Genomic DNA, 26,905 nt, shown 5'->3' on the forward strand with positions numbered 1-26,905 from the left:
GTGAGGCCGCGGGCGGGACGCGAGTTGCGGCGCTGGCAGCTGGAGTGACCAGGTTGGTGTGGGTACGTTTCGTGGCGATGGCTTCTTTCGTGACTGAAGTCCTGACTCACTCGGGGAGCCTGGAGAAGGAGGATCTCGGCACCCGGATCAGCCGCCTGACCCGGCGGGTGGAGGAGATCAAGGTGAGGGCGGGCCGCCCGCGACCGGCTGCAGCTGGGTGCGGAGCTGCCGGGGAGAGCCCTGAGTCGGAGGCGAGGGAAGTGTGGAGAATTGCTTGGAGAGCTGTCACCAAGGCCTGGGACTGTGAGGAGGAAGGGGCCGTGGCTGTGCAGTGGTGGGAAGTCGTGCTAAGTTGAGCAAGAGTGAGCTGGAATGGAAAAGACTGAAGAAACCAGCGGTGCCGGAGGTGTGGGACTGGAAGCCCGGATGTCCAGAGAGGGTTGGAAGAGAGGACAGGACAGCCACCCTATCTCTGGCTGCTCATCTCCACCCACCCCTCTATTTATGGATGAATTCTAGGAAAATTGCAGCGTTATCCTCGGATTTTCTTTTAACCAGTTGAATATGTTCCTAAGTTTTAATTCACGCACGGAACTTGAGGCTTGCTAAGTGCTGCTGGTGACCATATCTTAGGCTGCATGGATTTGCGGCACACAGCCACAGCTTCACTTCGTATTAGTCTTACATGACAAGCCACATCTTCAGTGGCTTTCATTTACAATGACGTGCACCTGAGTAAGTCTGAACATCAGGGAGCAAGCTTCCTAATAACAGTTAATGACACAAAAATGGCTTTCTTAATTTTATGTATTCATGTCAGTGGCATCTCTATAATGTGGCTTAAGTTTTTTGAAAATTCTTTATGGCTTTTAATGACCTAGGAAGAGAGCACTGCTCTTGGAGTCTACCTTTCCTATTAGTTTCATACAGAAACTTGAATCTTCAGTCAACTGAGAACTACTTTCTGTGCCTCAAAGAAGCATATTCTCTCCTTCCCCAGCTCCTATATTTTGCCATTTCTCCATCTTTTTTTAAAAATAACTTTCAATATATTTCTACCATATATATGTATATGTGTATTTATATAATCTATGTAAAATGTAGCTTTCTGCATAAAACAAACGGCTGATTTCTTTTTTTGTCTTGAGAGATAGTTTTTTTCATTGTGCTGGAATACTTTCTAACTCTGCTGGAGTATTACTTTTCAGCTCTGTATTTTGGTCAGTTTGGAAAATAGTATCTTTTCGCCCTAGAAGGAGTTAGTTTATGGGCAAGCGTAATTAGTGTCAAGTGTTCAAGAAGGTATTAAGTTGCTTTGAATGAAGCAACTCATTCCTTTCAAAACATTTTTTTTTTTATTTATGTGCATGTTTGGTTGTATGTGTGCTGTGGTGCGTGTCTGGAGGTCAGAGGACACCTTCCGGGAGTCAGTTTTCTCCTTTTACCGTGTGGAATTGAACTCTGGTCATCAGGTTTGGTGGCAAGCACTTTTACCATCTGAGCCATCTCCCCAGTCCTTCTAATCACCTGAAGAGCTTTAAGATTAGGTCTTAAAGTTTTGTAACTCAGAAGATAGAGATTAGTAAATTAAGGTATACAGTTTATGGCTTTATATGTTTAGGAAGATAATTCAAATTTTTGGGCACGGATCCAGTTCATTGTGAAACTTTTGTCCGTCATTCTCATTTCTAGAGTCTGTAGAAATCTTGGGCATTGTTGGGGTTGGGTAATTGTTGTCTTCCTACATATTAATAATGTCTGGGACCCTTGAGAGTGAATGAAATGGTTTTGAAGGAAACCCATTGCTTAGAGGGAAAGCTGTGGGTAACTAGATAAAGTGCTAACATTGGAAGATGCTGTATATTTTCAGGAAGTTCCTGATTCATTTCATTGTTGTACTTGTATTATAGGGGGAGGTGTGCAATATGATTAGCAAGAAGTACAGTGAATTCCTGCCTACCATGCAGAGTGCACAGGACCTGGTTACCCAGGTAGATAAGCTCTCTGATGACATCGACCAGCTGAAGTCCAGGATAGATAATGAGGTAAGAATAGATTGTTGTGTTGGGTAAATTTCGGTTTCTTGGGGAGGCATTGTTTTAGCTTCTGGATTTCTGAGGCTATTCTGTGGAGCATTTCAGGGCCTGGCTTTCCTTGTTGGTAAATAAAAGTTGAACCAAATGATTCTAGGGCGACTTCAATTCTAAATTTGAACATTCAGACTTAAACATTCATTTGTACTTTCTCTTATGGTACTTTTTCTTTTAGTGAGGATAATAATGTCTTACATTTGAGTGGATTTTTAAATTAAAATCACAGGACCTGTTTTCATAAGAAAATGAGAACAGATGATGGTTAGAATGAGATCATTTAGACTTTTCCTAATTGGAATGTTTGTTTCTCTCTCTCTTGTCTAGACAGTGTCTTTCTGTGCAACTCAGGCTGGCTTGGAGCTCACTATGTAGCCCAGGCTGGCCTTGCACTTGCATTACTGCAGCTTCCTCTTCCCCAGAAGCTAAGATTAGAGCCTAGAAGCTTGTGTCACTATGTGCAAGCACCCTTTCATCTTTTAATAGCACTCTCTTAGGTCTGCAGCTGGCCTTAAGGCGTTTAAGTGTCAGACACTTTTTCTAGAATCAGCCTGGTCTACATGGTGAATTTCACTCTAGAATTTGGCCTTCTATAAAGCCGGCTTGCATTGCTCACCACAGCTATTCTGCTTCTCGTGAGCTTGCAGAGGGCTCCTGTCCCGCAGTACCCTATGACGTAGCTCTTCATAGCTTGGAGAGTGGTATACTTTAGGAGCGAAAGGTCACTGAGGCACAAACTTCTTGGTTACTGAAACAAATCTAGACCCTTGGCTCTAGATATATTGGGCTGAGTAATTCTGTTGTATACAATGTATAAAGCACTGTATGAAGATATAACTCATGTCCGTGGCTTCTGTTCACTAGATGTCAGCCCTTTTTTGGTGTGGCAGTCAAAAAATGTCTAGACATAGCCAAATATTTCAGAGAACTAAGGAAGATCAGTAGAGAATGGCTCATGGAACAAGGGGGAGGAAAGAGGAAGGAAAGTTGGAGTGTGTTAGCTTGATATTAATAAAGTAAATAGGCTTTGGGTTGAGCAGGAAAATATTGGTTCTTTTTTGGGCTTTTTGAGTCAGTGTCTTTGTATCACCTCTCGAGTACTGGAATTAAAGGTGTGCACACACATACACACATACACGCACATGCACACACACCTGCCTGTTGAAACATTGGTGTTTTTGACAAGGACAATATTGGTGAACTGGCAGAACTAAAACCTTGGTTACAGTGAGGTGCAGAGTGACTGAGATGAGGGCCCGAGTATGAGTGTCAGCTAGAAAGAGCTATTCGGGAGGAGGAGGGGGAGGGGAGGAAGAAGGCAGCTGCTGAGGAACAGGGTGGTTGTTCAAGTGGAGGAATTTTTTTCCAAAGGTGGGAAAATTCAACATACTTAAATCTGGTGGGAGGGGCTTTCCATACAGCGTAGATGGTCAGTTACTTGTTTCATGAATGAATGAAGAATGAGGTGGGGAGAAATTAAAACACAGAAGAGAGAAAGTTAATGATGCTCTGAAAGAGTGGAGTAGAACGAGAAGTGGATTTTGCCTCAACATTTAGAAAAAAATTTTCAGTGGGGATGCCTTTCTGGTAATCTTAAGTGGATGAACTCAGTACTGAAAGAAACTGCGTATGTTAAAAGAAGGTAATGAAGCAGGGATAGGCACATCTCTGTGAGTTCGAGATCAGCCTGGTCTACATGGTGAATTTCACTCTAGCCAGGGCTATATTGTAAGACTGTCTTGAGAATACGTATTCTTTATTGATTTTTGTTTGTTTTGTGTGTTATATGCTTGGTACTCAAACTCAGGTCATCAGGGTTGGTGGCAAAAAGCTTTACCCATTGAGCCATCTCGCCGACCTGAGAATGGGTGTTCTTGTATAGGGTAAGGCTTTGAACTCAGTGGACCCTTACAGTCCCACCTAGTCACCTTCAGTGTTTAAGTTTCAGCATGAATTACACTGTTACTAAAGCTTAGTGATAAGTTACAGATGTCTTATTCTTTTGATGTGGTATTGCTTAAAAAAACTTACACTTTTGCTGTATAAATTAGGTCCGTCGGGATCTTCATATATCGACTGCTGAATTTACAAGCTTGAAACAGCAGCTGGAGAGAGACTCTCTTGTGCTAGATTTGCTCAAACAACTGCAAGAGGTAAGTAAGCTCAGTTGGACCGTCAGTGCTTGGCTGGTGAGGAGGCTGCCTCTTCTAATTGGTCGGGTATTCCCTGACAAAATGGTGTTTTCACATTCTAGAAGCAGACATTTAAAACAGTAAAACACGGCAATGAAAATGCCTGCTAATGTAAGGTTATCTTTTTCAGTTTTCTTCTGCTGTTGAAGAGTATAGTAGCGCACTAGCAGAGAAGAAGTACATCCCGGCCGCTCAGCACCTGGAGGAGGTACACACTCTCCGAAGTCTGAGCCCTTAGTGTTATCCTTGCTTTTGTTATGTTTGTTTGCGTCCTTTTAGCCTTTGTCATTCAGCAGGTGGCTTCTAATTTTTTGTGAATCTAGAGGAAATGTTTAACAGTGATTGCGGTTTACTTCCAGGCACAGGAATGCTTGAAGTTATTAAAATCCAGAAAGTGCTTTGACTTAAAACTGTTGAAGTCTCTTAGCATGGAGCTCACCGTCCAGAAGCAGAACATCCTTTACCACCTGGGAGAAGAGTGGCAGAAGCTGATTGTGTGGAAGTTCCCTCCGTCAAAAGGTGCTGCTGACCTCAGGTGGACTGCTTTGCTTAATCTGCCTGAACCACTTTGGCCTCTGAATACACCCTAAATATTTGGTATTTAAAAAACAAGACTCTTTCATGTACTAACACATTAGTCTATTAGTTTTTCTGAATTTCATTTATTAATCTTCCAACCCACCTCTTAGTGTGATCTCCCTTTTCACAGGTTTTTCTTTCTTTCTTTTTTTTAAACAGAATCCATCTTTTTTTAAAAAAATTTTTATTTATTTATTATGTATACAATATTCTGTCTGTGTGTATGTCTGTAGGCCAGAAGAGGGCACCAGATCTCATTACAGATGGTTGTGAGCCATTATGTGGTTGCTGGGAATTGAACTCAGGACCTTTGGAAGAGCAGGCAATGCTCTTAACCACTGAGCCATCTCTCCAGCCCTCACAGGTTTTTCTTTTTCATTTTTTGATTAGTATATATCATGTATAGTAATAGAATATATTGTACATAAGAATAGACTTCATGATGATGTTTTTATAATGTAGTTAATAAATTTTGGTCATAGTCACTCTTCATCCACTTCTCTCATTCCCAACGGTGACTCGTGTAATTATTTGTCTTAGAATGAAACCTAGGAAGGTGTTTGTAAAGGACGTACATTTTATCTGTTAGATATTGAAATTTAGAGTATTTAAAAGTAAATCCCAGAAACTCCTGCTCTCTTTCCTATATCCACTTTGCCCCCACTTATTTTACATATTATCTGGTATTTTGAAAGAAATCATATAGGAAATGAAGTGAAGCTGGCAGGCGTGTTGAACTTTTGCTAGCAACACACTGGTTATTAGACCTGTTAAGCTGGTTTGGTGGCGCTGGTACGTGAAGGAGGTCTGGGAACCAGAGCTCACTTTGCAGTCCTTGCTTTTCATCATTCTGCACACATTTAGGTAGCATCTCTCACTGGTGCATCGTCGTTTTTGCACTTATCTGATTTTAAAGCAGTGTATAGGCCATGTGCATCATACTTAATCGGATGTGAGAATGTTGTGATGGAACTTAGGAATCTCAGCAGATGAAGGGCTATGAGGAGATGGTCACCTTGCACTGGGAGATAGCTGATACTCTTTTCCTTTTCTTAGACACCAGCAGCTTAGAGTTTTACCTGCAAACAGAACTTCATTTCTGGATGGAACAGCCCCAGAAGGAGGAGGTGGCCCCTCTGCCACCCATCAGTTCTGTCCTCCTGGCGTTTTCCATTCTTGGAGAATTACCCACCAAGCTGAGATCATTTGGTAAGTGATTTGCTTCACTCACATTAAATTTCAGAAGGGGATGTGAAAGGGATGGCCGAAGAGATGTGGGACGTCTAAGGAGATGACTCATGACAGTTTGCCTTTACAGTCCATCAGAGCAGCTGTTCTCAGCTTCCTGGCGCTGTGACCCTTTAATACGGCTCCTCATGTTGTGGTGACCCCAATCGTACAAATATTTCCTTGCTACTTCATAACCAGTTTTACTACTGTTTTGAATCATAATGTAAATATCTGATATGTGACCCTCAAAGGGTTTACGACCCACAGGTTGAGAACCTGCATCAAAGGGCATGGCCATAAATATCTTTTTTAGTAATGAATGGGTCCTTTTTTAAAAACTAGTCCTTAATTTTTACAACTTTATTTTTGAATAACTTCAAACTCTACAGGTGGGAAAGATTCTCAGAGAAAACGTGTAGTATGTAATTTCATAAGTATATTTTTTGTGAGATTTACTTATTTTTATTTTATATGTATTACAAGTTTGTCTATTTATTTGGGTACTCTGTGTCTGTGTATGGTCTCCATGGAAGGTGTTAGATTCCCCAAGAACTGGAGTTATAGGCAGTTGCCATTTGCCATGTGAGAGCTGGGAACTGAACCTGGGTCCTTTGCAAGAAACAGCCAGTGCTCTTAACTCTTGAGCCATCTCTCTAGTCCTCATGATATATAATTTTGGCACATTTACTCTTTAGAAATTTTCTCTGGCCGGGCGGTGGTGGCGCACGCCTTTAATCCCAGCACTCGGGAGGCAGAGGCAGGCGGATCTCTGAGTTCGAGGCCAGCCTGGTCTACAAGAGCTAGTTCCAGGACAGGCTCTAGAAACTACAGGGAAACCCTGTCTCGAAAAAAAAAAAAAAAAGAAAAAAGAAATTTTCTCTGGTGATGATAGATTTAATTTTTTTATTTTATATATTTGAGGTTTTGCTTATATGTATGTCTGCACCACGGGTATGCCTGGTGCCTGTGGAGGTCAGAAGAGAGCAAGATCCACTGCTACTGGAGTCATAATTTTGAACCACCTTGTGGATGCTGAGAATCGAGCCTGGTCCTTGCAAGAACAAGAAATTCTCTTTAACCGCTGAGCCATCTTTTCAGCCCCTGATATTTAAATTTCTATTTTTTTTTTTTTTGAGACAATGTCTTATTCTTTATTTCTTTTTGGGAGCTTCATGTATGAGTAGTGTATTTGCATTCCCTATTTTGTAGTGGTTGTTGATGAGTGTCCCCATGGTAACGATTTCAGGTCAGATGCTGCTGAAGTATATGCTTAAGCCTCTGGTGACTTGCCCATCACTCCATGCTGTGATTGAAAAGCAGCCGAATTCAGTTACCATTCGCTTTCAGTCTCTGACGACAGACTCAGAGCATCCGTCACCACCTGAAGCTTTTGCAAAGATCCGGTTGGTCCTGGAAGTGCTCCAGAAACAGCTTCTAGGTGTGTACCCCAAAGTGGTCTTTTATAATCTGAAAATGTGCGTACTGCTTTTGCAAGTATTACTGTTAGGGCAAAAGTGCTGATATGTCCCAGTGAAGGGGAGAATCTCAGATAAGCTAGGCCATAGAAGCATGGTAGATCCTTTCTTCCTTCTTACCTACTTGACATTTCTTCTCTTTGTTCTCTGTTAGCAAGTTGGGTCATTAGTGGCATCTCAGATTCCATGTCTTAATGGTATTTTAGCTGGAGTCTAGGATGTACTTCTCCTGCCGGACTCTTGCTTTAATTATAGGAGAAATGAGCAGGTACTGTTGTACATATTTCCATGGGAAAATTCCCTTTAGTCTAGTGCAAATAAATGAGGAGGACTTGGCATATTGGTTGGTAATCTTTATATCAGAAATAGCCTGTTTTTGAATTTTATTATGAATCAGGTTTTTCTCCCCTATAAGTTTCTTCTGTGTGTGGCAGTGGTAGCCTACACCTTTAATCCCAGCACTTGGGAGGCAGAGGCTGGCAAATCTGAGTTTGAGAACAGTCTGGTCTACAGAGCTATTTCTAGGAAAGCCAGAGCTACACAGAGAAACCCAAAACAAAACAAAACAAAACAAAAGTTTCTTTCGGTATTTTAAAACGCTGCTACTATTTCTAGTCTGTTTGACTTCTGTTCTCATTGCCTTCTTCAGTGGTTTTGTGGGGTGTTCTTCTGAAGAAAGTTTTTAAACACTTTAAAAATGTTGCTATTTGTGGACCTTCCTAACAATCATAAATTGTTTATTTTTGTATAAGTGATTTAGATATAAGCAAGGAATTGTTTGTGTAACTTTGATAGGAGCAGAACACTTCACACCCACAGTCCTGCCTCAGCTTCCCAAGGTGTGTATTGCCATATCCATCTCCCGACTCCAATCTTCTCTTGATTCTTAAGAAGAAATGCAATTTTGTTGTTTTGATTTGGTTTTGGAGACAAGAATCTTGCGGTCTGGTGTGGAACTTACTATGTATTCTAGATCAGGCCAGTATTCATCCTACCTCATCTTCTTAGCTGCTGGCTCTGTTTCCCAGTGCTTTCATGTTGTCAGTTAGGACTTCAGCTAAGAAGTTTTGTGGGGACACAAGTCCTGAGCAAACGATGAAAGACACCGGCCTCCCTTCTTTAAATGTGAGATCAGTGAGTAGAGTGCGGGGTCCGTGCTTGTGTTGGCCGCTCCCAGCAGGCTGAGGCAGGAGCCCCACAGTGACTTTCGGGCTACCTGGGCTATAGAGTAAGATTCTGTCTCATTCTGCATTACATCCCTCTCCCAGATCTACTTTCTCATTTTTGATTATTTGAATATTTAGCAAGCATTCCTGTTATTTTCATTGAAAACATAGCACTAATGATGCAGTTAGCTGTTCTGTAACTCATGAGCATTGTCAAAGAGCACAGCGTCATTCTATTTATTGTCTTCTGTAAACCAGGAATAATTAATTTATAGTGTTAGCATGTATGTAAACTGATCCTCCCCACCCACCCAAGGGAGGGTTTCTCTGTGTAGCTCTGGCTGTCTTGTAACTTGCTAGTTAGACCAAGCTGGCCTTGAACTCACAGAATCTGCCTGCCTCTGCCTCCAGAGTGCTAGGATTAAGGCATGCTCTACCACTGCCTGGCTTGATTTTCTTTTTTTAAAAATGCCTGTAATGACTTTACATTTCATAGTCTATTTCAGAAGAAACCTGGAGTGGAGTCTAAAAGGAGGCACCAACATTCTGGCTTCCCCTAGCTTCTCTCTCTCTCTCTCTCTCTCTCTCTCTCTCTCTCTCTCTCTCTCTCTCTCTCTCTCTTTTTCTCTCTCTCTCTCTCTCTCTCTTCCTCTCTCTCTCTCTCTCTCTCTCCCCCTCCCTCCCTCCCTCCGTCCCTCCCTCCGTCCCTCCCTCCGTCCCTCCCTCCCTCTCTGTCATGACAGCATTTCTCTGTGTAGCCCTGACTGTTTTGGAACTCACCAACATCATTCTGGCTTTCCCCCTTTTTGTTTGTTTGTTTGTTTATTGAGACAGGGTTTCTCTGTAGCCCTGGCTGTCCTAGAACTCACTCTGTTAATTTACAGAGATCCTCCAGCCTCTGCCTCCTGAGTACTGGGATTAAAGGTGTGCGCCGCCACCACCCAGCATTGTTTGTTTATTAACTGCAGTGTGGGAGTCAATCCTCTCCTGCCACGTGTATGTTCTGGGTATTGAATGTAGGTCACTAAGCTTGTGTGGTAAGCAACTTTATCCACTGAGCCATTCAGTGGGCTCTTCACTTTTTACTCAAATGATAAATATGGTTTTCTAACTATAATACTCCCAAGGTATTTTGGAGAAACTAGCCATGAGATAAACTATAGAGGAGGCGCTAGGATACCATGCTTGGCAGATGAGGCAGTGTTCTGTAGTGTAATTACTGGTGTTCTGCTTAGACTAAATTCCCAAATCCTATACAAAGAGGGAAAAGTGTTCTTTCTTTCTCTTGTTTTTCATTATTAAAATGAAGCAAAATTTTGTGAGGTTTTATTAAAAAGGAGTTTTAAGTTCAAATGCATACTTTCTGAGTGCTTGTTATATAATCAGTTTAATGACTTCTGGGCAGATGACTATAGTGTAGACAGCATGACACATACTGTTTTAGAGTACAGGAATGCTGCAGTGAGCAGGAAAGTACAATAATTACAAGTTTATGTTTTGATTGTCAAGGGCAACCTGTTGAGGTAGCTGTAGAGTTGTCTGTGCCGTTTTCTCTCTCACCATCTTTCTGTTTTATTTGGTTTTCTCTGTGTAGCTCTGACTGTCCTGGAACTTGCTCTGCCTACCATCTAAAAACTTAATCATCTTAGAAAACTCAGGAACTTAAGAATTTGTTAGGATTGTGAATAGTTTGTCTAAAACCTTTTCTTTTGAATTCAGATTTGCCTCTTGACCCTGACCTTGAAAGTGGAAAAGCCCCTGAGATCATGTTGGCTGAGATGCTTGGTGATGTGATCTGGGAGGACCTGTCTGAGTGCCTCATCAGACACTGCTTGGTTTATTCGATTCCCACCAATAGCAGCAAGCTACAGCAGTACGAGGAGGTAAAGAGTGGGAGACATGGGCTTTCCCAGGGCTGCGCCCTACCACTGTCATGTTTTGTCGACCTGTCGTTCTTAAGCTATGCTCCTTTTTGTCTCTTCTTTCCCTAAGACAGGACTTCTTTGTGTAGCCTTGGCTGTTCTTGGAACTTGCTCTTTCTGTAGACCTGGCTGATCTCGAACTCACAGAGATCCTCTTGCCTCTGCCTTCTGAATGTTGGGATTAAAGGTATGCGCCACCACCTCCTGTCTTAAAGTATGCTCTTAAGAAAACTATTAATATGGAGTAGAAAAAAACAAATTCTACATATTTTCATTTCTGTTCTGCCTTTTTAAGAAAGTATGCTTTCTTATAAATACTTTTTTTTAAATTTGATACTTATATCAGCTGTAAAAGCTATTGTGTAGCACCTTTAACCCCCTTTTTAGTGCTTGCTTGAATGCTAGGATAAGGGTGTTTATAAGATCTTAGCACCTTTTCAGTCTTACAATTCTATTGAAAATTTCTTCCCAAATGAATCTAGGTTTGGAAGAATGTATAATTAAAATTTATTTTTAGTTTTAATTCTTTATAAGATGTGTCAGGGTTTTCCCTGTGTGTGTGTGTGTGTGTGTGTGTGTGCCATGTGCCTCGTACCTGTGGAGATCAGGAAGGGGCGTCAGATCTTCTGAAACTAGAATTAACAGGTGGTTGGGAGCTACCAGGTAAGTGCTGGAACTGAACCACAGTCTTCTGTTAGAGCAAGTTCTTTCAGCTGCTGAGCCATCTCTCCATTTCCCAGAATGTATAGTTTTTAAACCAAGTAATTGATGACTTGTCCAATATAGTGGGTTTAAAATTTTGGTATTGAAATGTATGTACATGTTGATCCTTTTATAGAAGTGTGTCTATAGGTTTAGCCTGACTGTTGACTATATTTGGGGAAAAATTTGCTTCTTTATTAGATAATTTAAGATGATTCTTGTCATTTTCCTGAAACAGTAGACTATAGTCTATTTACATAACATATATACCCTATGAAGTGATTTATATGTGTAGGAGGTGTACATAGGTTGTATGTGACAGTGCCTTTTTATACAAAGGACTTGAAGATCCTTGGATTGTAATTTCTGAGGGGTGTTCTGGAACTAATTCCCATAACATACTGAGGGCTAACTGTATATAATTCTTTTCTTTGTCTCCTATTGTTTCTGTCAGATTATCCAGTCTACCGAAGAATTTGAGAAGTCCCTAAAGGAGATGAGATTTTTAAAAGGTGACACTACTGACTTGCTGAAATACGCTCGGAACATCAACTCTCATTTTGCTAATAAGAAGTGCCAGGATGTGATTGTGGCAGCTAGAAACCTGATGACCTCTGAAATTCACAACACTGTGAAGGTACTTGGAGTTTACTGCGTTGTTTATCTAAAGCAGCTTAAGTTTGAGACACACGCGGTAAAGTAGAAAGGAGTGTCAGTTGCTGATCTCCCTTTTCTTTGTGAACTCCAGATAAAATATGTCCTTGAAAGCAGCTGTATCAACTGAGAAAGTCTGTATAAATGTCGTGGATTGCTGTTGTTGAAATTAAAAAGCAGATTATTCTCATCTTCATTACCTGATATGTATGCTTAGATAGACTGTATTGTGTGTAGAGGGTGTGACCTGTTGTGGAATGTTCACTTCTTGCTTCCATGGGCACCTGCACGCTCATGCATGCCCATGTGTGTGCGTGTACATACACAAAAACAAAATAAATATCTTTTTAGAGGTATAAATAAATACTTGCAATGAGAGTGAACTAATTTACATGAAGAACAGTTTACTGTTTGACTCCCAATAATTTCAGGCCATTTTGTTTTATATCACATATGTATGTATAATATATATATATGTATAATATATAATATATAATACAATTATATCATATATCATTATATATATATATATATATATAAAAAATTGACATTTGGTAAATGTAAAGCATTACTGAAACATTCTGAACATTATTAAAATATAGACTAAGGCAATCTATTAATAGATTTCCCAGCCATTTTTCTGAGTTGCCTGAAATGGCAATGAGGGCTCTGAACTTCATTTTCTTTTTTCTTTTTTCTTTTTTTCTTTTTTTTTTTTGAGGCAGGATCTTACTGTGTAACCCTGGCTGGCATAGAACTCATTGTATAGCCTAGCAGTTGTGGCACACGCCTTTAATCCCAGCATTTGGGAGGCAGGGGCAAGCGGATCTCTGTGCGTTTGAAGCCAGCCTGGTCTATAAAATGAGTTCCAGGACATCCAGGACTACACAGGGGGATTCTGTCTTGAAAAATCAAAACAAAAAAAGACAGAAAGAAAAAAGAACTCATTATGCAGAACAGACTGATCTTAAACTCACAAAGAATTGTTTTCTCTGCTTCCTGAGTGCTGGGCTTAAACGTACCCACACTCCGCTCAGGCTCTGGACTCTTGGTCCTTTTTTCTCTGTACCTCATCTTCTTTGGAGAGTCCCATTATTGTGTCCATTCCAACAAAGTGTTTAGTCATTTGAAATACACAGGTATCAGTACATTCCGAGGTAATCTGGAATTTTATGAGAGCTGAGAATAATGAGTTTTGCAGGTCTTTTCAGTTATTCCAAATCTTTGGTTTTCCATCTGTATTAAGAGTCCCACAGTACATGAGATTGCTAACTTCTTCCCATGTGCTGTCAGTCATGATCAAACAGTCTTTAAATTAGGCTGCTTCCTTGTAGATCTTACAGTCACTCTGGAGGGCCACAACTTCATCACCATGGAAATCTTGAGTGCCTTTATCCTTTGCTGTGTGCTTGTTTGAATTTTCCTGAAAACTGCATTTTCTTCTATTTGATTTGCTGTGTTTGAATCTTAGATTGCCCCTGATTCTAAGGAAACTGTACCAGACTTACCCAGTCCTGATGTGGATAACAAGCTGCAAGGACAGAAGGTGTGCAGACTGCAGTTCAGCGATCCTGGGAACTTAGAGCCTGAAACTTCCCTGGACCCACATTCCTTTTCTTTACCCACATGCCGCATCAGCGAGTCTGTGAAGAAATTGATGGAGCTTGCCTATCAGACTTTACTAGAGGCAACAACAAGTAGTAATCAATGGTAACACAGATAAATTGTTCCCTGTCATTTATTTATAGTAACACATGCACACATGTGTTAAAACAGATGCTGAATGGGTGTGTTGGCTTATGGACATTAACCCAGCACTTGGAAGGCTGAGGCAGGATTGTGAGTTTAAGGCCATCCTGGCCTACAAAGTAAGGTCTGGGCCAGCCTGGGTTACCTAATACAATCCTATTATGGCAAAGAAAATAAACAAGACCCAGAAAGGCAAACAGAAAACAAAACAGAAAGAAAAGAAAATACAACAAACAAACAAAAATCGGTAGATATCTAGGTTTATTTGGCATTAAAAATTTTCACTCTTTAGTAAGCCACGCTTTAATTTTTGGCTCACTTTTTGGTTTTGAATTTAAATTTTGGCTTAATTTTGGCTCTCTGTCATCATATGTTATTTAAGAAAGCACAGGCCAAGGACTAAGAAGACTCCCTTGAAAAATACTCCCTTAATACTGACATGCTCATTGCTGCGTAATTGTAGTCCTGCCACATGTGACAGCACCGTGTGCAGGTGGAGACCCGGGGCACCTGAGAACTTCACCTTTCCACTCTACACGGCAGTGTGCTGCGGGAGGGAGGGTCGGTCTTCTTTGGGACTAGAACATGCCACAGATCTGACTTCACCCGTTCAGGATGGCTTTTCTCGATCTACACTGTATTCAGGGTACCTCAGGCTCTAGTTCACATCTCAGACAGAATCTGTTTTGAAGCAGCTCCTAAGGTAAACATGGTAGGCTAGCCAGTTGATTGTAGAGCAGGCCTATAAAAGCCCATTCAGTATGTCTGTTTAGCTATTCTTACTTGGCTTTAAAGAAAATTGTTTGAGTTTGGGCTTGACTTAGTTATAGGATCCTTAGAGCTGTGGGTTATCTCCATGTGCAAACACATTTTGGGGGTGGGTGGTGGTTCAAGACGGTTTCTCTGTGTAACAGCTCTGGCTGTTCTGAAACTTGCTCCATACACCAGGCTGGCCTTGGCTCTCTCTGTCTCCTGAATGCTGCGATTAAAGGTGTGCACCACCACCACCCAGCACAAACACTCTTTTAGATTGCTCTGGATAGAACATGTTTACCTAGTGCTGCTGTGACTTCAGTCAGTCTAACTGCAGTATTAGTATTGATTGTAAGTAGAAAGAAAAGTGCATATTTATTTTTGTTATTATTATTTGTGTGTGTAAGTGCATGCACGTGTGCACGCACTTGTAATTGGACATACAGTGGAACACGTGCAGGTCAGAGGACAATTTTGTGGCGTCATGGGCTCTGGGAATCACACGTGGCTCACTAGGCCTGTGAGAGTGCTGAGCAGTCACTGGCTTGTGCGGAAGACCTGTTTCTTTGTACGGGATGAGTGTGATCTTTTGGCAGAGTAATATAATTGTCACTATTTCCTTGAATGACTTTCTTCAAATATGTCAAATCAGAAGTTAGAGATGCATGGCAGTATTTAAAATTTTTCTTTTAAGAGAATGGATGCCAGACACTGTTTTGTATGCTGAATACTTGTATTCATTCCATTTGCAACAGATTTTTTAAAAAAACTATTTTAATTATTTAAAAAATGAATTAAAAAATTTATGTATATGGATACTTACTCTGCATATATATCTGTGTACACAATTATGCCCGGTGCCAACAGAGGTCAGAAAAAGACATTGGCTCTCCTGGTGTTGTGAGCCACCATATGGATGTTGGGAATAGAACCCTCTGTGTGGGGTTTGTTGCTTGGCATCCAGAATGGGCTTTAAAAAAGCCATCTCTCCATCTGCATGTATTTTCTCTTTTAAGGTTCATTTTGAGTCCAAGTCTCCCGTTCCCCTCCCGCCACACACACACACACCCCTTTTAAATGCATTTTAATAGTAATCTTTAGATGGTTAAAGATCAGATTTAAAGGGCAGAAATTGTTGAGGGTTTGATGTGGTTCTCAAAAATGTTGGTTCATCTCTTTGCATTGGGGAAGAAGGAGGAAGGCAAAGGTGGAAAGTCACTCTGCTTCTAAAAGAACCCAGTGAGTGCCTTTATTGGTGCCTTGCCCTTTGCAGAATGCATTAGGAGCAGGTGACATTTGAAGGCTTAGCTCCATTTGTCACTGGAACGATACTTGGGTGCTGGCAGGGCACAGATGGATGAATGGAAAAGAGGCTTTGGTTTGAATGCTCCTTGCTGAAGTTGTTGGTAGCCACGTCTTAGGAAAGAGACTCAGCGTATAGATGCTGATGGGTGTGTCTTCATCGAGAGCCAGTGCTTTCTGCAGTTGTCGTTTCTGTCAGCTGGTCGTCAGTAACAGAAGAGCTGCTTCAGTTTGTATGATTTCTCTTGAACTTTTGTTTTCCTTCCAGCGCTGTTCAGCTTTTCTACTCAGTGAGAAACATCTTCCATTTGTTCCATGATGTGGTGCCAACATACCACAAGTAAGTACTTCATTTCTGTGTTACTGTGTCTAAACTGGTAAGTTAAAACCGCTACCTGTGTAACCACAGCTATTGATTGCACTTGGCAGTAAAAGTACACCACACTAAGACCTTTAAAGGCTAAAGACATTTACTGTGCTGTGTACAGTGATCTTGCCTGTAGGAGGGTGGCACACACTTAAAACTCAGAAGAATTTTTTTTTTTTTTTTTTTTTTTTTTTTTTTTGGTTTTTCGAGACAGGGTTTCTTCTGTAGCTTTTTTGGAGACTGTCCCAGAACTAGCTCTTGTAGCCCAGGTTGGCCTCGAACTCACAGAGATCCGCCTGCCTCTGCCTCCCAAGTGCTGGGATTAAAGGCGTGCGCCACCACTGCCTGGCCAACTCAGAAGAATTTTATCCAGTTTTTATGCCTAGGCATTTTTGGATCTACCATACTTTTCTTGGTTAGGAAATAGAAAGGTCCTAATCCAATGAGTGTGCTTAGTGTTTGTAGCTCTGCAGACACGGTCCCATGAGAAGGCCCTGTTAGTGTGAAGTATGGTCAAGCTCTCTTTCTAATGTTAACACAGCATTGGGCTGTATTAACCCGATGTCTTGGCCTTTAAACGTTTGCTTTTAATATTAATCTGAAAAGTTGCTCAACTCTGCCTCTAGTTCTTTCCGTTATTCAAACAAAATGTTTTATATTGTCTTTTGTTTGTTTGTTTTGTTCTGTTTTGAAGACCAGTTTTCTTTGTTTAGCCCTGGCTGTCCTGGAATTCATTTTGTAGATCAGGCTGGTTTCAAACTCAAGAGATTCTCTGTTTCTGTCTCCTGAGTGCTGGGATTAAAGGTGTACACCACCACTGCCTGACTTACGCATTGATCTTACAGATATTTTTAGTAATTTGTCACCAAAACTATTCCATAGTTAAAGGTTCCGCTCTCTCTTTTTTAGAAATTGAGTTTATTTTTTATTTATGTTTATGTGTGTGTGTGTTTACAACCTACCCTTGAAGGCTAGCAGAGGGTGTCAGATCTCGAATGGAGCTACAGGTAGTTGTGAGTTTCTGGATATGGGTACTGGAAAACAAACTTAGGGTCTTGCAAGAATAGTTTGTACACTCAACTGCTGAGCCATCTCTCCAGCCCATCTACTTTCAAAGAAAAAAAAATTAGTATATAATTTGGAGGGGTTTTGTTTGTGTATTTGTTTTGTTGTTTAAGACAAGGTCTGTGCAGCCCTGGCTGTTCTGGATCATGCTATATAGATCAGGGTGGGCTCAAGCTTACAGAGATTTGCCAGCCTTTGCCTCCCAAGTGCTGGGATTAAAGGCATGTGCCACCATGCTCAGCTTGAAGCATTTTTTTTTAAGATTGGATTTTTGAAAAGTTTGGATAATTTTTATTTGTATTTTTTTTAAATGTAATATCTTAAACTAAGATATCTCACTTTAAATGTGACCAAATGAAGGAAGAGTAAAACCTGTTGGTTCAGCTGACAGCCTTTCCTTAGGGGATCAGAGATTGTCTTGGCAGTTCTGAGACATATTTCTACTGTGTGGGTTTGCCTCCTTTTCCTTGTATGGCTTTGCACCTCTGTTAGATTACTTCATGAACTTTACGTATGCATCAAACCACAAGGAAGCTTCCAAAGCAGGTTTCTGTACCCCATGCCTGTGGTCCAGTAGCTTGGGGATGGGAAGACCTGGATCTCTTTTAAATTATTATTATTTTATTTTTATTTATTCATTTGTTTTTTTGAGACCAGGTTTCTCTGTGTAACAGCCCTAGCTGTCCTGGAACTAGCTCTGTAGACCAGGACCTTGAACTCCCAGAGATCCACCAGCATCTGCCTCCTGAATGCTGGGATTAAAGGTGTGTGCCGCCACCACCACCCAGCTAATACCTGGATCTTTAGCAGGTTTCTAAATGCTGCTCATGTTGCTTGTCAGGGGGTTGTACTTTGAGAATTATTGCCTTGAATTATTGCTTTTAGCTGTGGCATTGTTTTAAAACCACTTATGAAACTTCTTAAGTAGATATCTTTGCCTAGGCCCCACCCCTAGGGTTGGTCTAAGACTCCTGCTTTGTTTGTGTGTGTGTTTCCCCTGAACCTCCTCTCCCCTCCCTTCTTCCTACACCATGCCCAGCCTTTTTATATGGGTTCTGGGGATTGAACTCAAGTCCTCATGCTTGCATAGCAAGCAGCCTACCAACAGAGCTACCACTCCAGCACCCACAGATGGTTCTGGGCCTGTCCTGGAATGGGGACATCTGGTCTCTGGCCTGTGCTGGCATTCAGGCAGCAAACTAGAAGGTGTGAATTGAATGGTGTTTGTATAGGGTTTCTTTCTGAGTTGATTAGAGAATAATTTGTGTGGAAGAATTGAAGCAGTAATTTTTCAATTCTGGGATAAAAAAAATCTGCGGAGATTTTCAGAAGTAAAAATGCCTGATTTTATCTTCAAAGGTTTTGATTTAATGTTTGGGATAAACTCTAAAACATCTTTATATTTTCAGATTTCTCATGTGATTCTTTCTGAGCTGTAGTCAACTTGAAAAGTTCCAGTGTTTCATTATATAAATCAAGTGGGAATTCAGAAAGGGGAAATGAGCCTGTATTTCCCCATGCTCAGAATGCAGTTTACTGTGTTTCCTGTGCTAAGAGCAACACATCCAGTTTATTTCTTGGTTTTTCTTTTTTTTTTTTAGGAGAGAGAGAGAGAGAGAAAGAGAGAGAGAGAGAGAGAGAGAGAGAGAGAGAGAGAGAGAGAGAGAGAGAATATGCAGATACCTACAGAGGCCAGAAGTTAGCTTCCCTAGAGCTAGAGTTACAGGTGGTTGTTAGGCCGCCTGACTTGTATACTGGGGACCAAACTCAGGTCCTGTGGAAAAGCAGCAGGCACTCTTAGTTGTTGAGACCTCTCTCCAGCCCACCACTAGGACAGTTGTATTGGATAAGGTCACATTGGCTAGAACAACTGACTGAATGAGAATGATTGCATGTTTTGTTATGTTCAGCATTTACAAGGTAGACAGTGGTGAAAGCCAAGGGCTGCCACCTTAGAGGAGAGACAACTTTCCAGAAAGCTTGAGTAACAGGTGGTTTCCTTTTCTGTCCTTCCTTCCTTTTCACATAGGGAGAACCTTCAGAAGCTGCCCCAGTTGGCTGCCATTCACCATAACAACTGCATGTATATTGCTCACCACTTGCTGACCCTGGGCCATCAGTTCAGACTGCGTCTTGCCCCCATTCTTTGTGATGGCACGACTACCTTTGTGGACCTTGTGCCTGGCTTCAGAAGACTTGGTAACTGAAGCCTTGCATTTGGGGGATGTGACTTATTCCTAATAGTGTAATATCTCTGTAATTTAATAGCTGAGGAGGTTAGGAGTTAGTGACGTATTAGATGTGTTAGAGTGTGGAAGGTCTTCTAATGTGTTAATATTTCTAGTCATTTAATTCTGTAAAATGGATTCCATTTTGTGCAAGCATTACTTTCTCATGCCATGATTCTGTGGTATGCTAGCATCCTGACTTTATTGCTGGTATGCATTGACTCCAAGTCATTTGTGTCTGGAGAGAGCCGCGTAATAAGATGTGTACCATGACAGCACTGTCTGTGTTGCTGACAAGCCCTCACTGGTGTCTGTCCTTGTTCTTTTGGAAGCCCCAAAGCAACTCCCTCCCTTTAGGACTTCCTTGGTATTGACTGTGATTATTAGAAGTCCAGAGAGATCCATTGTTTGTAGGGTAAATTGAAATTCACGATGAGGGTACCTAGAGAAGAGTTGAGAATCTGTATGGTTCAAGTACCTTTTCAGCTGCAGGTATCCCCATCAGTGGTATAGACACTGGAACAGTAGGTAGCTGGGGTTTTTTTTTGTTGTTGTTTGTTTGTTTGTTTTTGGTTGGGGGTGGTTGAGACAGAAATTCTCTTGTAACAGTCCTACGTGTCCTGGAACTTGCTCTGTAGACCAGGCTGGCCTCAGACTCACAGGGATCCATCTGCCTCTGCCTCCCAAGTGCTGTGATTAAAGACGTACACCACTACTGCCCGACTAAGTAGCTGTTTTTTTTTTATAGAAGTGATTTTTTTTTCTCAATTGTCTCATATTGCAGGCAAGCTGTTGAGAAATGTTTATCTGTCACCCTTTGATAGTACCAGAGGGAGTGGCTGAATGGATTCAGAATCAGTTTATATAGATATGAAGTTGACAAAGAAACATTTAGTGCTTTTTCAAATGCAGTTGTTTTCATACAGATTGAGGAGCTGTCAGGCGTCTGTCCATCTCTCCCACCCTGGTTTTGTAATGTGTGATTCAACAGGTTTAGAGATTTTTATTTTCCCACTGTAGGCACAGAGTGTTTTTTGGCCCAAATGCGGGCACAGAAAGGAGAACTTCTGGAAAGATTATCAAGTGCTAGGAGCTTTTCCAATATGGATGACGAAGAGAATTATTCTGCAGCAAGCAAAGCCGTGAGGCAGGTAGGAGGCTGTTACAGGCACTAACAGTGGTGCTCCATCCTTAGAGCCCTTACCCCACCCCACCTAGCAAGATGCTCAGTCGATTCCTGTGCTCTGTTGGAAAGTCTAGATACCTGTCACAGCTCTGGGTAAGGCCTTCTTCCTGTTCAGCCAAGATAAGTGGAGGGCATCTTTCCATTGACTCAGATTTTTAAATGTAGGCTTTTATCTCTGCTCCTATGTTAAGTGAGTCTTCCCTCCACTGGTGTATATTCATTGAATGTGGACTGGGCTTTATAAGGACATTTGCATACAAGTATTAATAGAACACATACCCCTTTCCTTCCTTTTTCTCGCCTTCCCTACCAAGTGCTGAGTCCCTTGCTCTACTTTCATGTCTTTCTATGTATATCGTTCTATGGATCTGTGTAAAATCCAGGAACCACAAGTGAGCAAAGCCATGATCTGTGTTCTCTGAGATGGACTTAATTTGCTTACAGTGACCATCTCCAGCTGTGCATGTTTTCTCACAAATGGCGTGACTCCGGCCTTGGAGGCTCAGCAGTGTTCCATTGCGTCCATACCACACGTAGTTTATCTCATCCTCCTCACCGTGGTGCTCCCATCAGGATGAGTCTGCTTTTCTTCTCTCAGGGGTGCCCCGGAGGTTAAACATGCAAGAGCCATAGAGTCCGTTACCTCACTTTGATTTCTCTCCTCTACCCCGTTTTATTTAAGTGTAAATCTGGAACAGTGTGAATTGTAGCCATCTCCTTCCATGTAAATAGTTTCATTCTTCTGACAGGTACTGCACCAGCTAAAGAGACTTGGAACTGTGTGGCAGGATGTTCTGCCGGTGAATATATATTGCAAGGCCATGGGGACCTTGCTAAACACAGCGATTGCTGAGATGATTGGCAGAATCAGTGCTCTGGAGGTAAGAGCTGATAAAGACTTGAAATGCAAGTCTTATCCCGCACTGAAGCTTTATTAAGAAAGTGATACTGCAGTCTTACTTTTAATTGACACAAATGGTAGAAGCGATTGGTCAGATAGTGTCTAACTCAGGCTGTTGTGGTTTGGTTGGTTGGTTCCAGTTTTGTCTGAATTCTGTTTTGCTGGGAACTTGCTAATCTCTTTTATACCCAGATAAGAAAGTAGGGTTGTTCAACTTCTCAATCTAGTATCCAAATTAGAAGCGAGGACATTGGAAACTGGGCAGTAGTCCCAAGACATTTAGCATGAAGTCATTTGTTCTGCAGATGAACTAAGTAATTGAATTTACCAACCTGAGCAGTCTGTGCAGGTCCCATTTTGCCAGCATGCTGTGCAGTTGAGTGGACTGTGTGATCCTATGGGGAACATTGCCTGGGCATGGCTAGCTGATCCTCCAGAGTGTTGATCCATCAAACCCTTCCTTGCTGTAGCACCCTGTCCTTTGCAGCAGGCCGTGTGTAGCACATTGTGCTGGGGACACAGGTTCCTGTGCAGACACACAGAACTGCTGACCACCGCCTGCTACACAGTTTATCTCACTTTAACTTCAGGAGGGTTTTCAGAGAGCTGACTGGACCTAGTGACTAGTGAGATGTGCTTCATTGGTTGGAAAACATCTGCCCTGCCCTGCCCTGCCCTGCCCTGCCCTGCCCTGCCCTGCCCTGCCCTGCCCTGCCCTTTGGCTCAGTTTTTCTGTTACGTTCCCTTTGTGCTAAACTAGGACATCTCAACTGAAGATGGCAATAGGTTGTATTCGCTGTGCAAAACTGTGATGGATGAAGGGCCACAGGTGTTTGCACCTCTGTCTGATGAAAACAAGAATAAGAAATATCAGGAAGAGGTTCCAGTCTATGTGGCCAAATGGATGCCCTTCAAAGAACTGATGATAATGCTGCAGGCTAACTTGCAAGAAATTGGAGATCGGTGCGTATCTGTTTCCTGTGGGAGCATAGATATGGTCACAAAAGAGGACTAGGACCATCAGTGGCAGTTGCTCCCCTCCCCCCCCCCCCCCCCCCCCCCCGTGTGTGTGAATGTGTAAGAGACACGCAGATTGGCAGGTTATTGAATCCAGGGTCTTGTGCATGCTGGGCAAGCCCTCTACCACTGGGTCACATCTCTAGCACCTCTGTTACATAGAAGTATTCAGGCAAGAATTTCATGTTTCATTGCAGTAGCTGGGGCCTTTGAGTAATCTTTCATAGGGCAGATCTCATGACCATTTTCACATTTAATAACAAAAGTTTTTCATTCATACTGTTTTGATAGAATATGCTTTTGTTTGTTTGTTTTGGGGGATTTTGAGACAGGGTTTCTCTGTAGCTTTGGAGCCTATCCTGTACTAGCTCTTGTAGACCATGCTGGCCTTGAACTCACAGAGATCCACCTGCCTCTGCCTCCCAAGTGCTGGAATTAGAAGCATGTGCCCCCACTGCCTGGCCAGAACATGTGGTTTTGGCATGCACTATAGGTGTTCTGGTGTTTCTAATTAGTGCATCCTTCTTATACCTGGATGATGCATTTTAAGAATGATTAGATCCCCAGCACTGCAGTTTAGAAAAAATGAAAGAGCTGGGCATATACTATACTCCAGGTCTTACTATATATACCAGACTGGCCTTGAATTTCAAAAGATCCTCCTGCCTCAGCTTCCCAAATGCTTAAATTGCAAGTAGTCACCGTATGTGGCTTAGTTTTTGTTTTCTCTCTTTTTTTACGTACATATTTTATGTGTATGGCAATTTTGTGTATGTATGTCTGTACACTGTGCACCAGATATGTGTCTTGTGTCCACAGAGACCGGAAGAGGATATCAGGGCCCTGGGAACTGGAGTTACAGACTGTTGTGAGTTGCTGTGTAGGTGCTAGGAATTGAAACCTGGAACCCTGATCTTCTGGAAGAGCAGCCATTACTCATAACCACTGAGCCATCTCTCCCCTGTCTCTACTTTTTTTCTGGCTCTGCCAGATGCAGTCATGAGCAGTAATATCTAAAGAAGAATGGGGTTCCCAGGGTTTATTTAATTTCTTGAGTGTAATTGTAAGACAATTTAAAGTCTGACTTTTACAGAGACATAATAGGAAATAGAACTTGTCTTGTTTTGCAGGTGGGCAGATGGAAAAGGTCCCCTAGCAACTGCATTCTCTTCCAGCGAAGTAAAAGCTTTAATCCGTGCCTTGTTCCAGAACACAGAAAGAAGAGCTGCTGCCCTTGCTAAGATTAAATAGCTCTCCCTCCAAGAAAGTCTTTCTTGACTCTGGGTTCCTCCATGAGTGTCATAATTTCCTTCAAGACTTCTCAGAATCACTTATTGGTTTTGGTGAGCCAATGTATCATGGAAATGTGACTTAACATAAGGACATCTGAAGGACATCTGACCTGGCCTGGATGAAGGCTTTCTGAACTGGATCTTAAGATATCACTTTTAGCAAAGCACTGGGTTCCTTGACTGTCGCTGCTCTCCTCTGCCAAGTGTGAATCTGCTGGGCAGCATGGTTTGTTCCCACGCCCTCTGAGAGTTGTGTACATTGTAATTTTAGACCCTGGCTTTGGATATTCCAAAGTTGGGGTTCAGAATTTGTAAGATACTTTTTTTTGTTTGGGTGGGGACTAGGGGCACATTACTTGGCCTTACAAGAATTAGGGAGATCTCTTATATTTCTTTCCAGTAAATAATGCCTTTCAGAGTTAAGAGTGACTGTCTTGAATAACAGGAACTGTGGCCAAAGAGACCAACACCAAGTTTTCTCACAGACTTTTCCTTTTATTGAGGTCTGGCTCACACTTGTCTTCTCCTTGAGCTAGAGTCTGGCTCTGTTGTTTTGGCCGACCTTGCACTCTCAGTCCTACTTTGGCTTTCCAACTGTCAGGACGTACCACATGGCTGCTCATTGCCCCCTTCATAAGACTGCCTCATACTTTTGAGAAGTTTTTGGCATGTTTTGCTATTATGACTAAATTAGTTTTTTTTTTTTTTTGGATGGTCCCTTCTCTTGCTGTTCCCCATTATGAGGTCCTGTTCTTTCTGTACCCTGTCAAATGTCAAAGATTCTAAATTGCCAGAATTCCTTTGCAATGTTATGTGGGTAAAATCCAACAGTAGGTTGTATAGCCTAGTCTTTTAGTTGGTGTACATAGGTGATCTTTTTATTTTGCCTGTGTATATGTGTGTGGTTTGTGAGTGTTCTCACATATGTGTAGAGGCCAGAAGTTTCTGTTAGGCATCTTCCTCCATTGCTCTCTGTCTTCTTTTGCAACACAGTCTCTCATTTGAACTCAGCTCATTTCTTTGGCTAGTCTAGCTAGCTTATTCTGAGGATCCCTGTTTTTTCCTTCCTGAGTGCTGGCATTACCGTGGGTCACCACCTGTATGCAGGAGGAGGGGACCAGACCTCCTCTCCTCACATTTACATGGTGCCTGCTTTGCCCATGGAGCCATCTCCCTAGTCCCAGCACAGACTTAAGTTCTCAGTTCAGCTTTGTGTTCTGAGATCCACGCAGTCTTTGGAGGTGAGGTGCATACTGTGATCGCTCATCCCAGGTTGTGCTCTCTAGCTTGTGTCTCTTCTGTTACCATCCCCCTTTCAAGAAGGAGGCCGGGAAGTCTGCTCTTCACGTGCTTCAGGAGTTGCTTTCTCTGAGGGATTTCAGTACATGGCCCTGCAGCTTCAGTCTGCAGTGTCCCAATCCTTTGCCTTTGAGAAACCCAGTTTTCCAACGTAGTGTCTTCTGTGTTTTCCGTTCTCACCTTCTTGTTTTTAGTTCTCATTCGATCCCGTTAGTCAAGTCATTTTGCTTTTTTAGTCTTACTTTTCCTATTTGTGGGTCATAGAACTAAAAACTAAAAAAAAAAAAAAAAAGAAAAAGAAAAAGAAAAAGACTTCTCTTTAGGATTCAGTTGAGCCAATGACAGTCTGTACTCTGCATATTCTGCGATGAACCAACTGGTGGTTTGTTGTTGCTAATTGTGTTTGAGAACAAAGACGGGGGCTTTTTTTTTTAAAAAAAAAAAAAAAAAAAGAGAAGGAAGGGCTGTTTACACAGGTGTGGAAAATACTGTCTTTTGGAAATACGCACAATTTGAGGTGGTGTTCTTTTCTCAGTAATTGAGAGAAGAATGAGCTATGGAAAAGAAATACACTGTGGAGCTATTAACACAGCAAATTTCTTTTGTTCATAGACGCTTTCCCTATTGCTTGACAGGTACAGCAGTTTGTATATGGGATCTCAGATCTGAAAACCAGGCCCCTCTTTCCTTCCTCAGCTAAACAGAAAACCTCACTCATAGTTTCTGGGTTTTATAGGCTTAGACATGGGGGACATTTTTCCCCTCTAGGGAAAATGAGCAGTCTGTAAGCCATGATTCACAGTGCAGGCAAATAGCCTCCTGGCCAGTGCCATTGATAGCTACCAAATAGGTGTTTTATTTTTTTTAGCGATGAATCATCTGATTGGGAACTGTGGTCTGGGAGCACACACTCAGTCTTTGAAGATACCTGTTCTGATAGGGAACATCATTTGGCCTGGGAGGAGAAACACAAAGAGCATAGCCATTGTGGTATTGAGCGAGTGTCAATACTGTGTCCAAGTAGGAGGAAACTGTTCTTAAGAACAACCAGGGTTATACAGATGACCTTGAGAAAGGAAGACCTTGAAATATTTCCCAATCGTCACAAACAGAAAATTGTTCAAAAGGTAAGTGTGCAAACAACCTTTGTCAGTGAGCTGATTCCTGTTGCCATGTGATCCTGAATTCCTAGCTGAGCCTATGGTCCTTGTTACAAAAAAGTGGAGACCCTCCAGATGGCGCTGTTTCCTCAGGCCTGAGCATCACAATGTATCCAGCTGGTACTGGGGGAAATGGAAGCTAGAGGACCTGTCCGCTTGGTTTTCTTTTTACTCCGGTTTGTTGGAATGTCTAATGGTTTACAAGGACTTTTAAGAAACATGGTAGAAATAGCATGATGAATTTCTGTCCACCTGTCACCTGATCTTAGCAGTTCTCTCATGCCCAGCACCATGGCATCCGTAACTCTCCTCTCTGCTCTGCATTTCACTGGATCGTGGAAGCAGATGCCAGGGAGCATCTTCCAAAGTCCAGGCTCCTTCCATCGCTTGCTTTTGTTTCCTGTGAAGCTTTCTCGCTGCACTCACCGCTGCCCCTGTGAGCTGCACACATCATCAGGTCTCTAGGCTCTCCTCTGTCTACTGCATGGATCCTCAAGCACTGGCTGAAATAACACCTGGAGGCAGCTGAGAGCTGACCCAACCCCATGGTGTCAGAGTGTTCAAACATTTTAAAAG

The 26,905-nt window shown here is 42.0% G+C and overlaps 1 protein-coding gene across 1 annotated transcript; it reads left to right on the top strand.

Annotated features, from left to right (window-relative positions):
• Zw10 (zw10 kinetochore protein) lies at positions 1 to 24,293 on the top strand. The gene is made up of 16 exons (XM_038324327.1): positions 1 to 182; positions 1,911 to 2,045; positions 4,142 to 4,243; positions 4,413 to 4,490; positions 4,642 to 4,801; positions 5,918 to 6,070; positions 7,338 to 7,529; positions 10,452 to 10,615; positions 11,811 to 11,993; positions 13,482 to 13,720; positions 16,083 to 16,154; positions 19,276 to 19,445; positions 20,495 to 20,625; positions 21,410 to 21,541; positions 22,322 to 22,524; positions 23,709 to 24,293. The coding sequence occupies exons 1-16, from the start codon at positions 78 to 80 to the stop codon at positions 23,827 to 23,829; spliced, it is 2,340 nt and encodes a 779-aa protein (XP_038180255.1). The 5' UTR covers positions 1 to 77; the 3' UTR covers positions 23,830 to 24,293.
• The last annotated feature ends 2,612 nt before the right edge of the window (positions 24,294 to 26,905 follow it).

This window comes from Arvicola amphibius, chromosome 3 (genome assembly GCF_903992535.2).
Source record: "Arvicola amphibius chromosome 3, mArvAmp1.2, whole genome shotgun sequence".
Lineage (NCBI taxonomy): Eukaryota > Metazoa > Chordata > Mammalia > Rodentia > Cricetidae > Arvicola > Arvicola amphibius.

Bases quoted from the DNA above. Each gene is read 5' to 3' on its own strand.
- Zw10 (XM_038324327.1), top strand. From the start codon at position 78: ATGGCTTCTTTCGTGACTGAAGTCCTGACTCACTCGGGGAGCCTGGAG. The intron at 4,802-5,917 runs GTGCTGCTGACC...TCCTTTTCTTAG, and splicing joins GAAGTTCCCTCCGTCAAAAG to ACACCAGCAGCTTAGAGTTT. The intron at 21,542-22,321 runs GTAAGAGCTGAT...GTGCTAAACTAG, and splicing joins GCAGAATCAGTGCTCTGGAG to GACATCTCAACTGAAGATGG.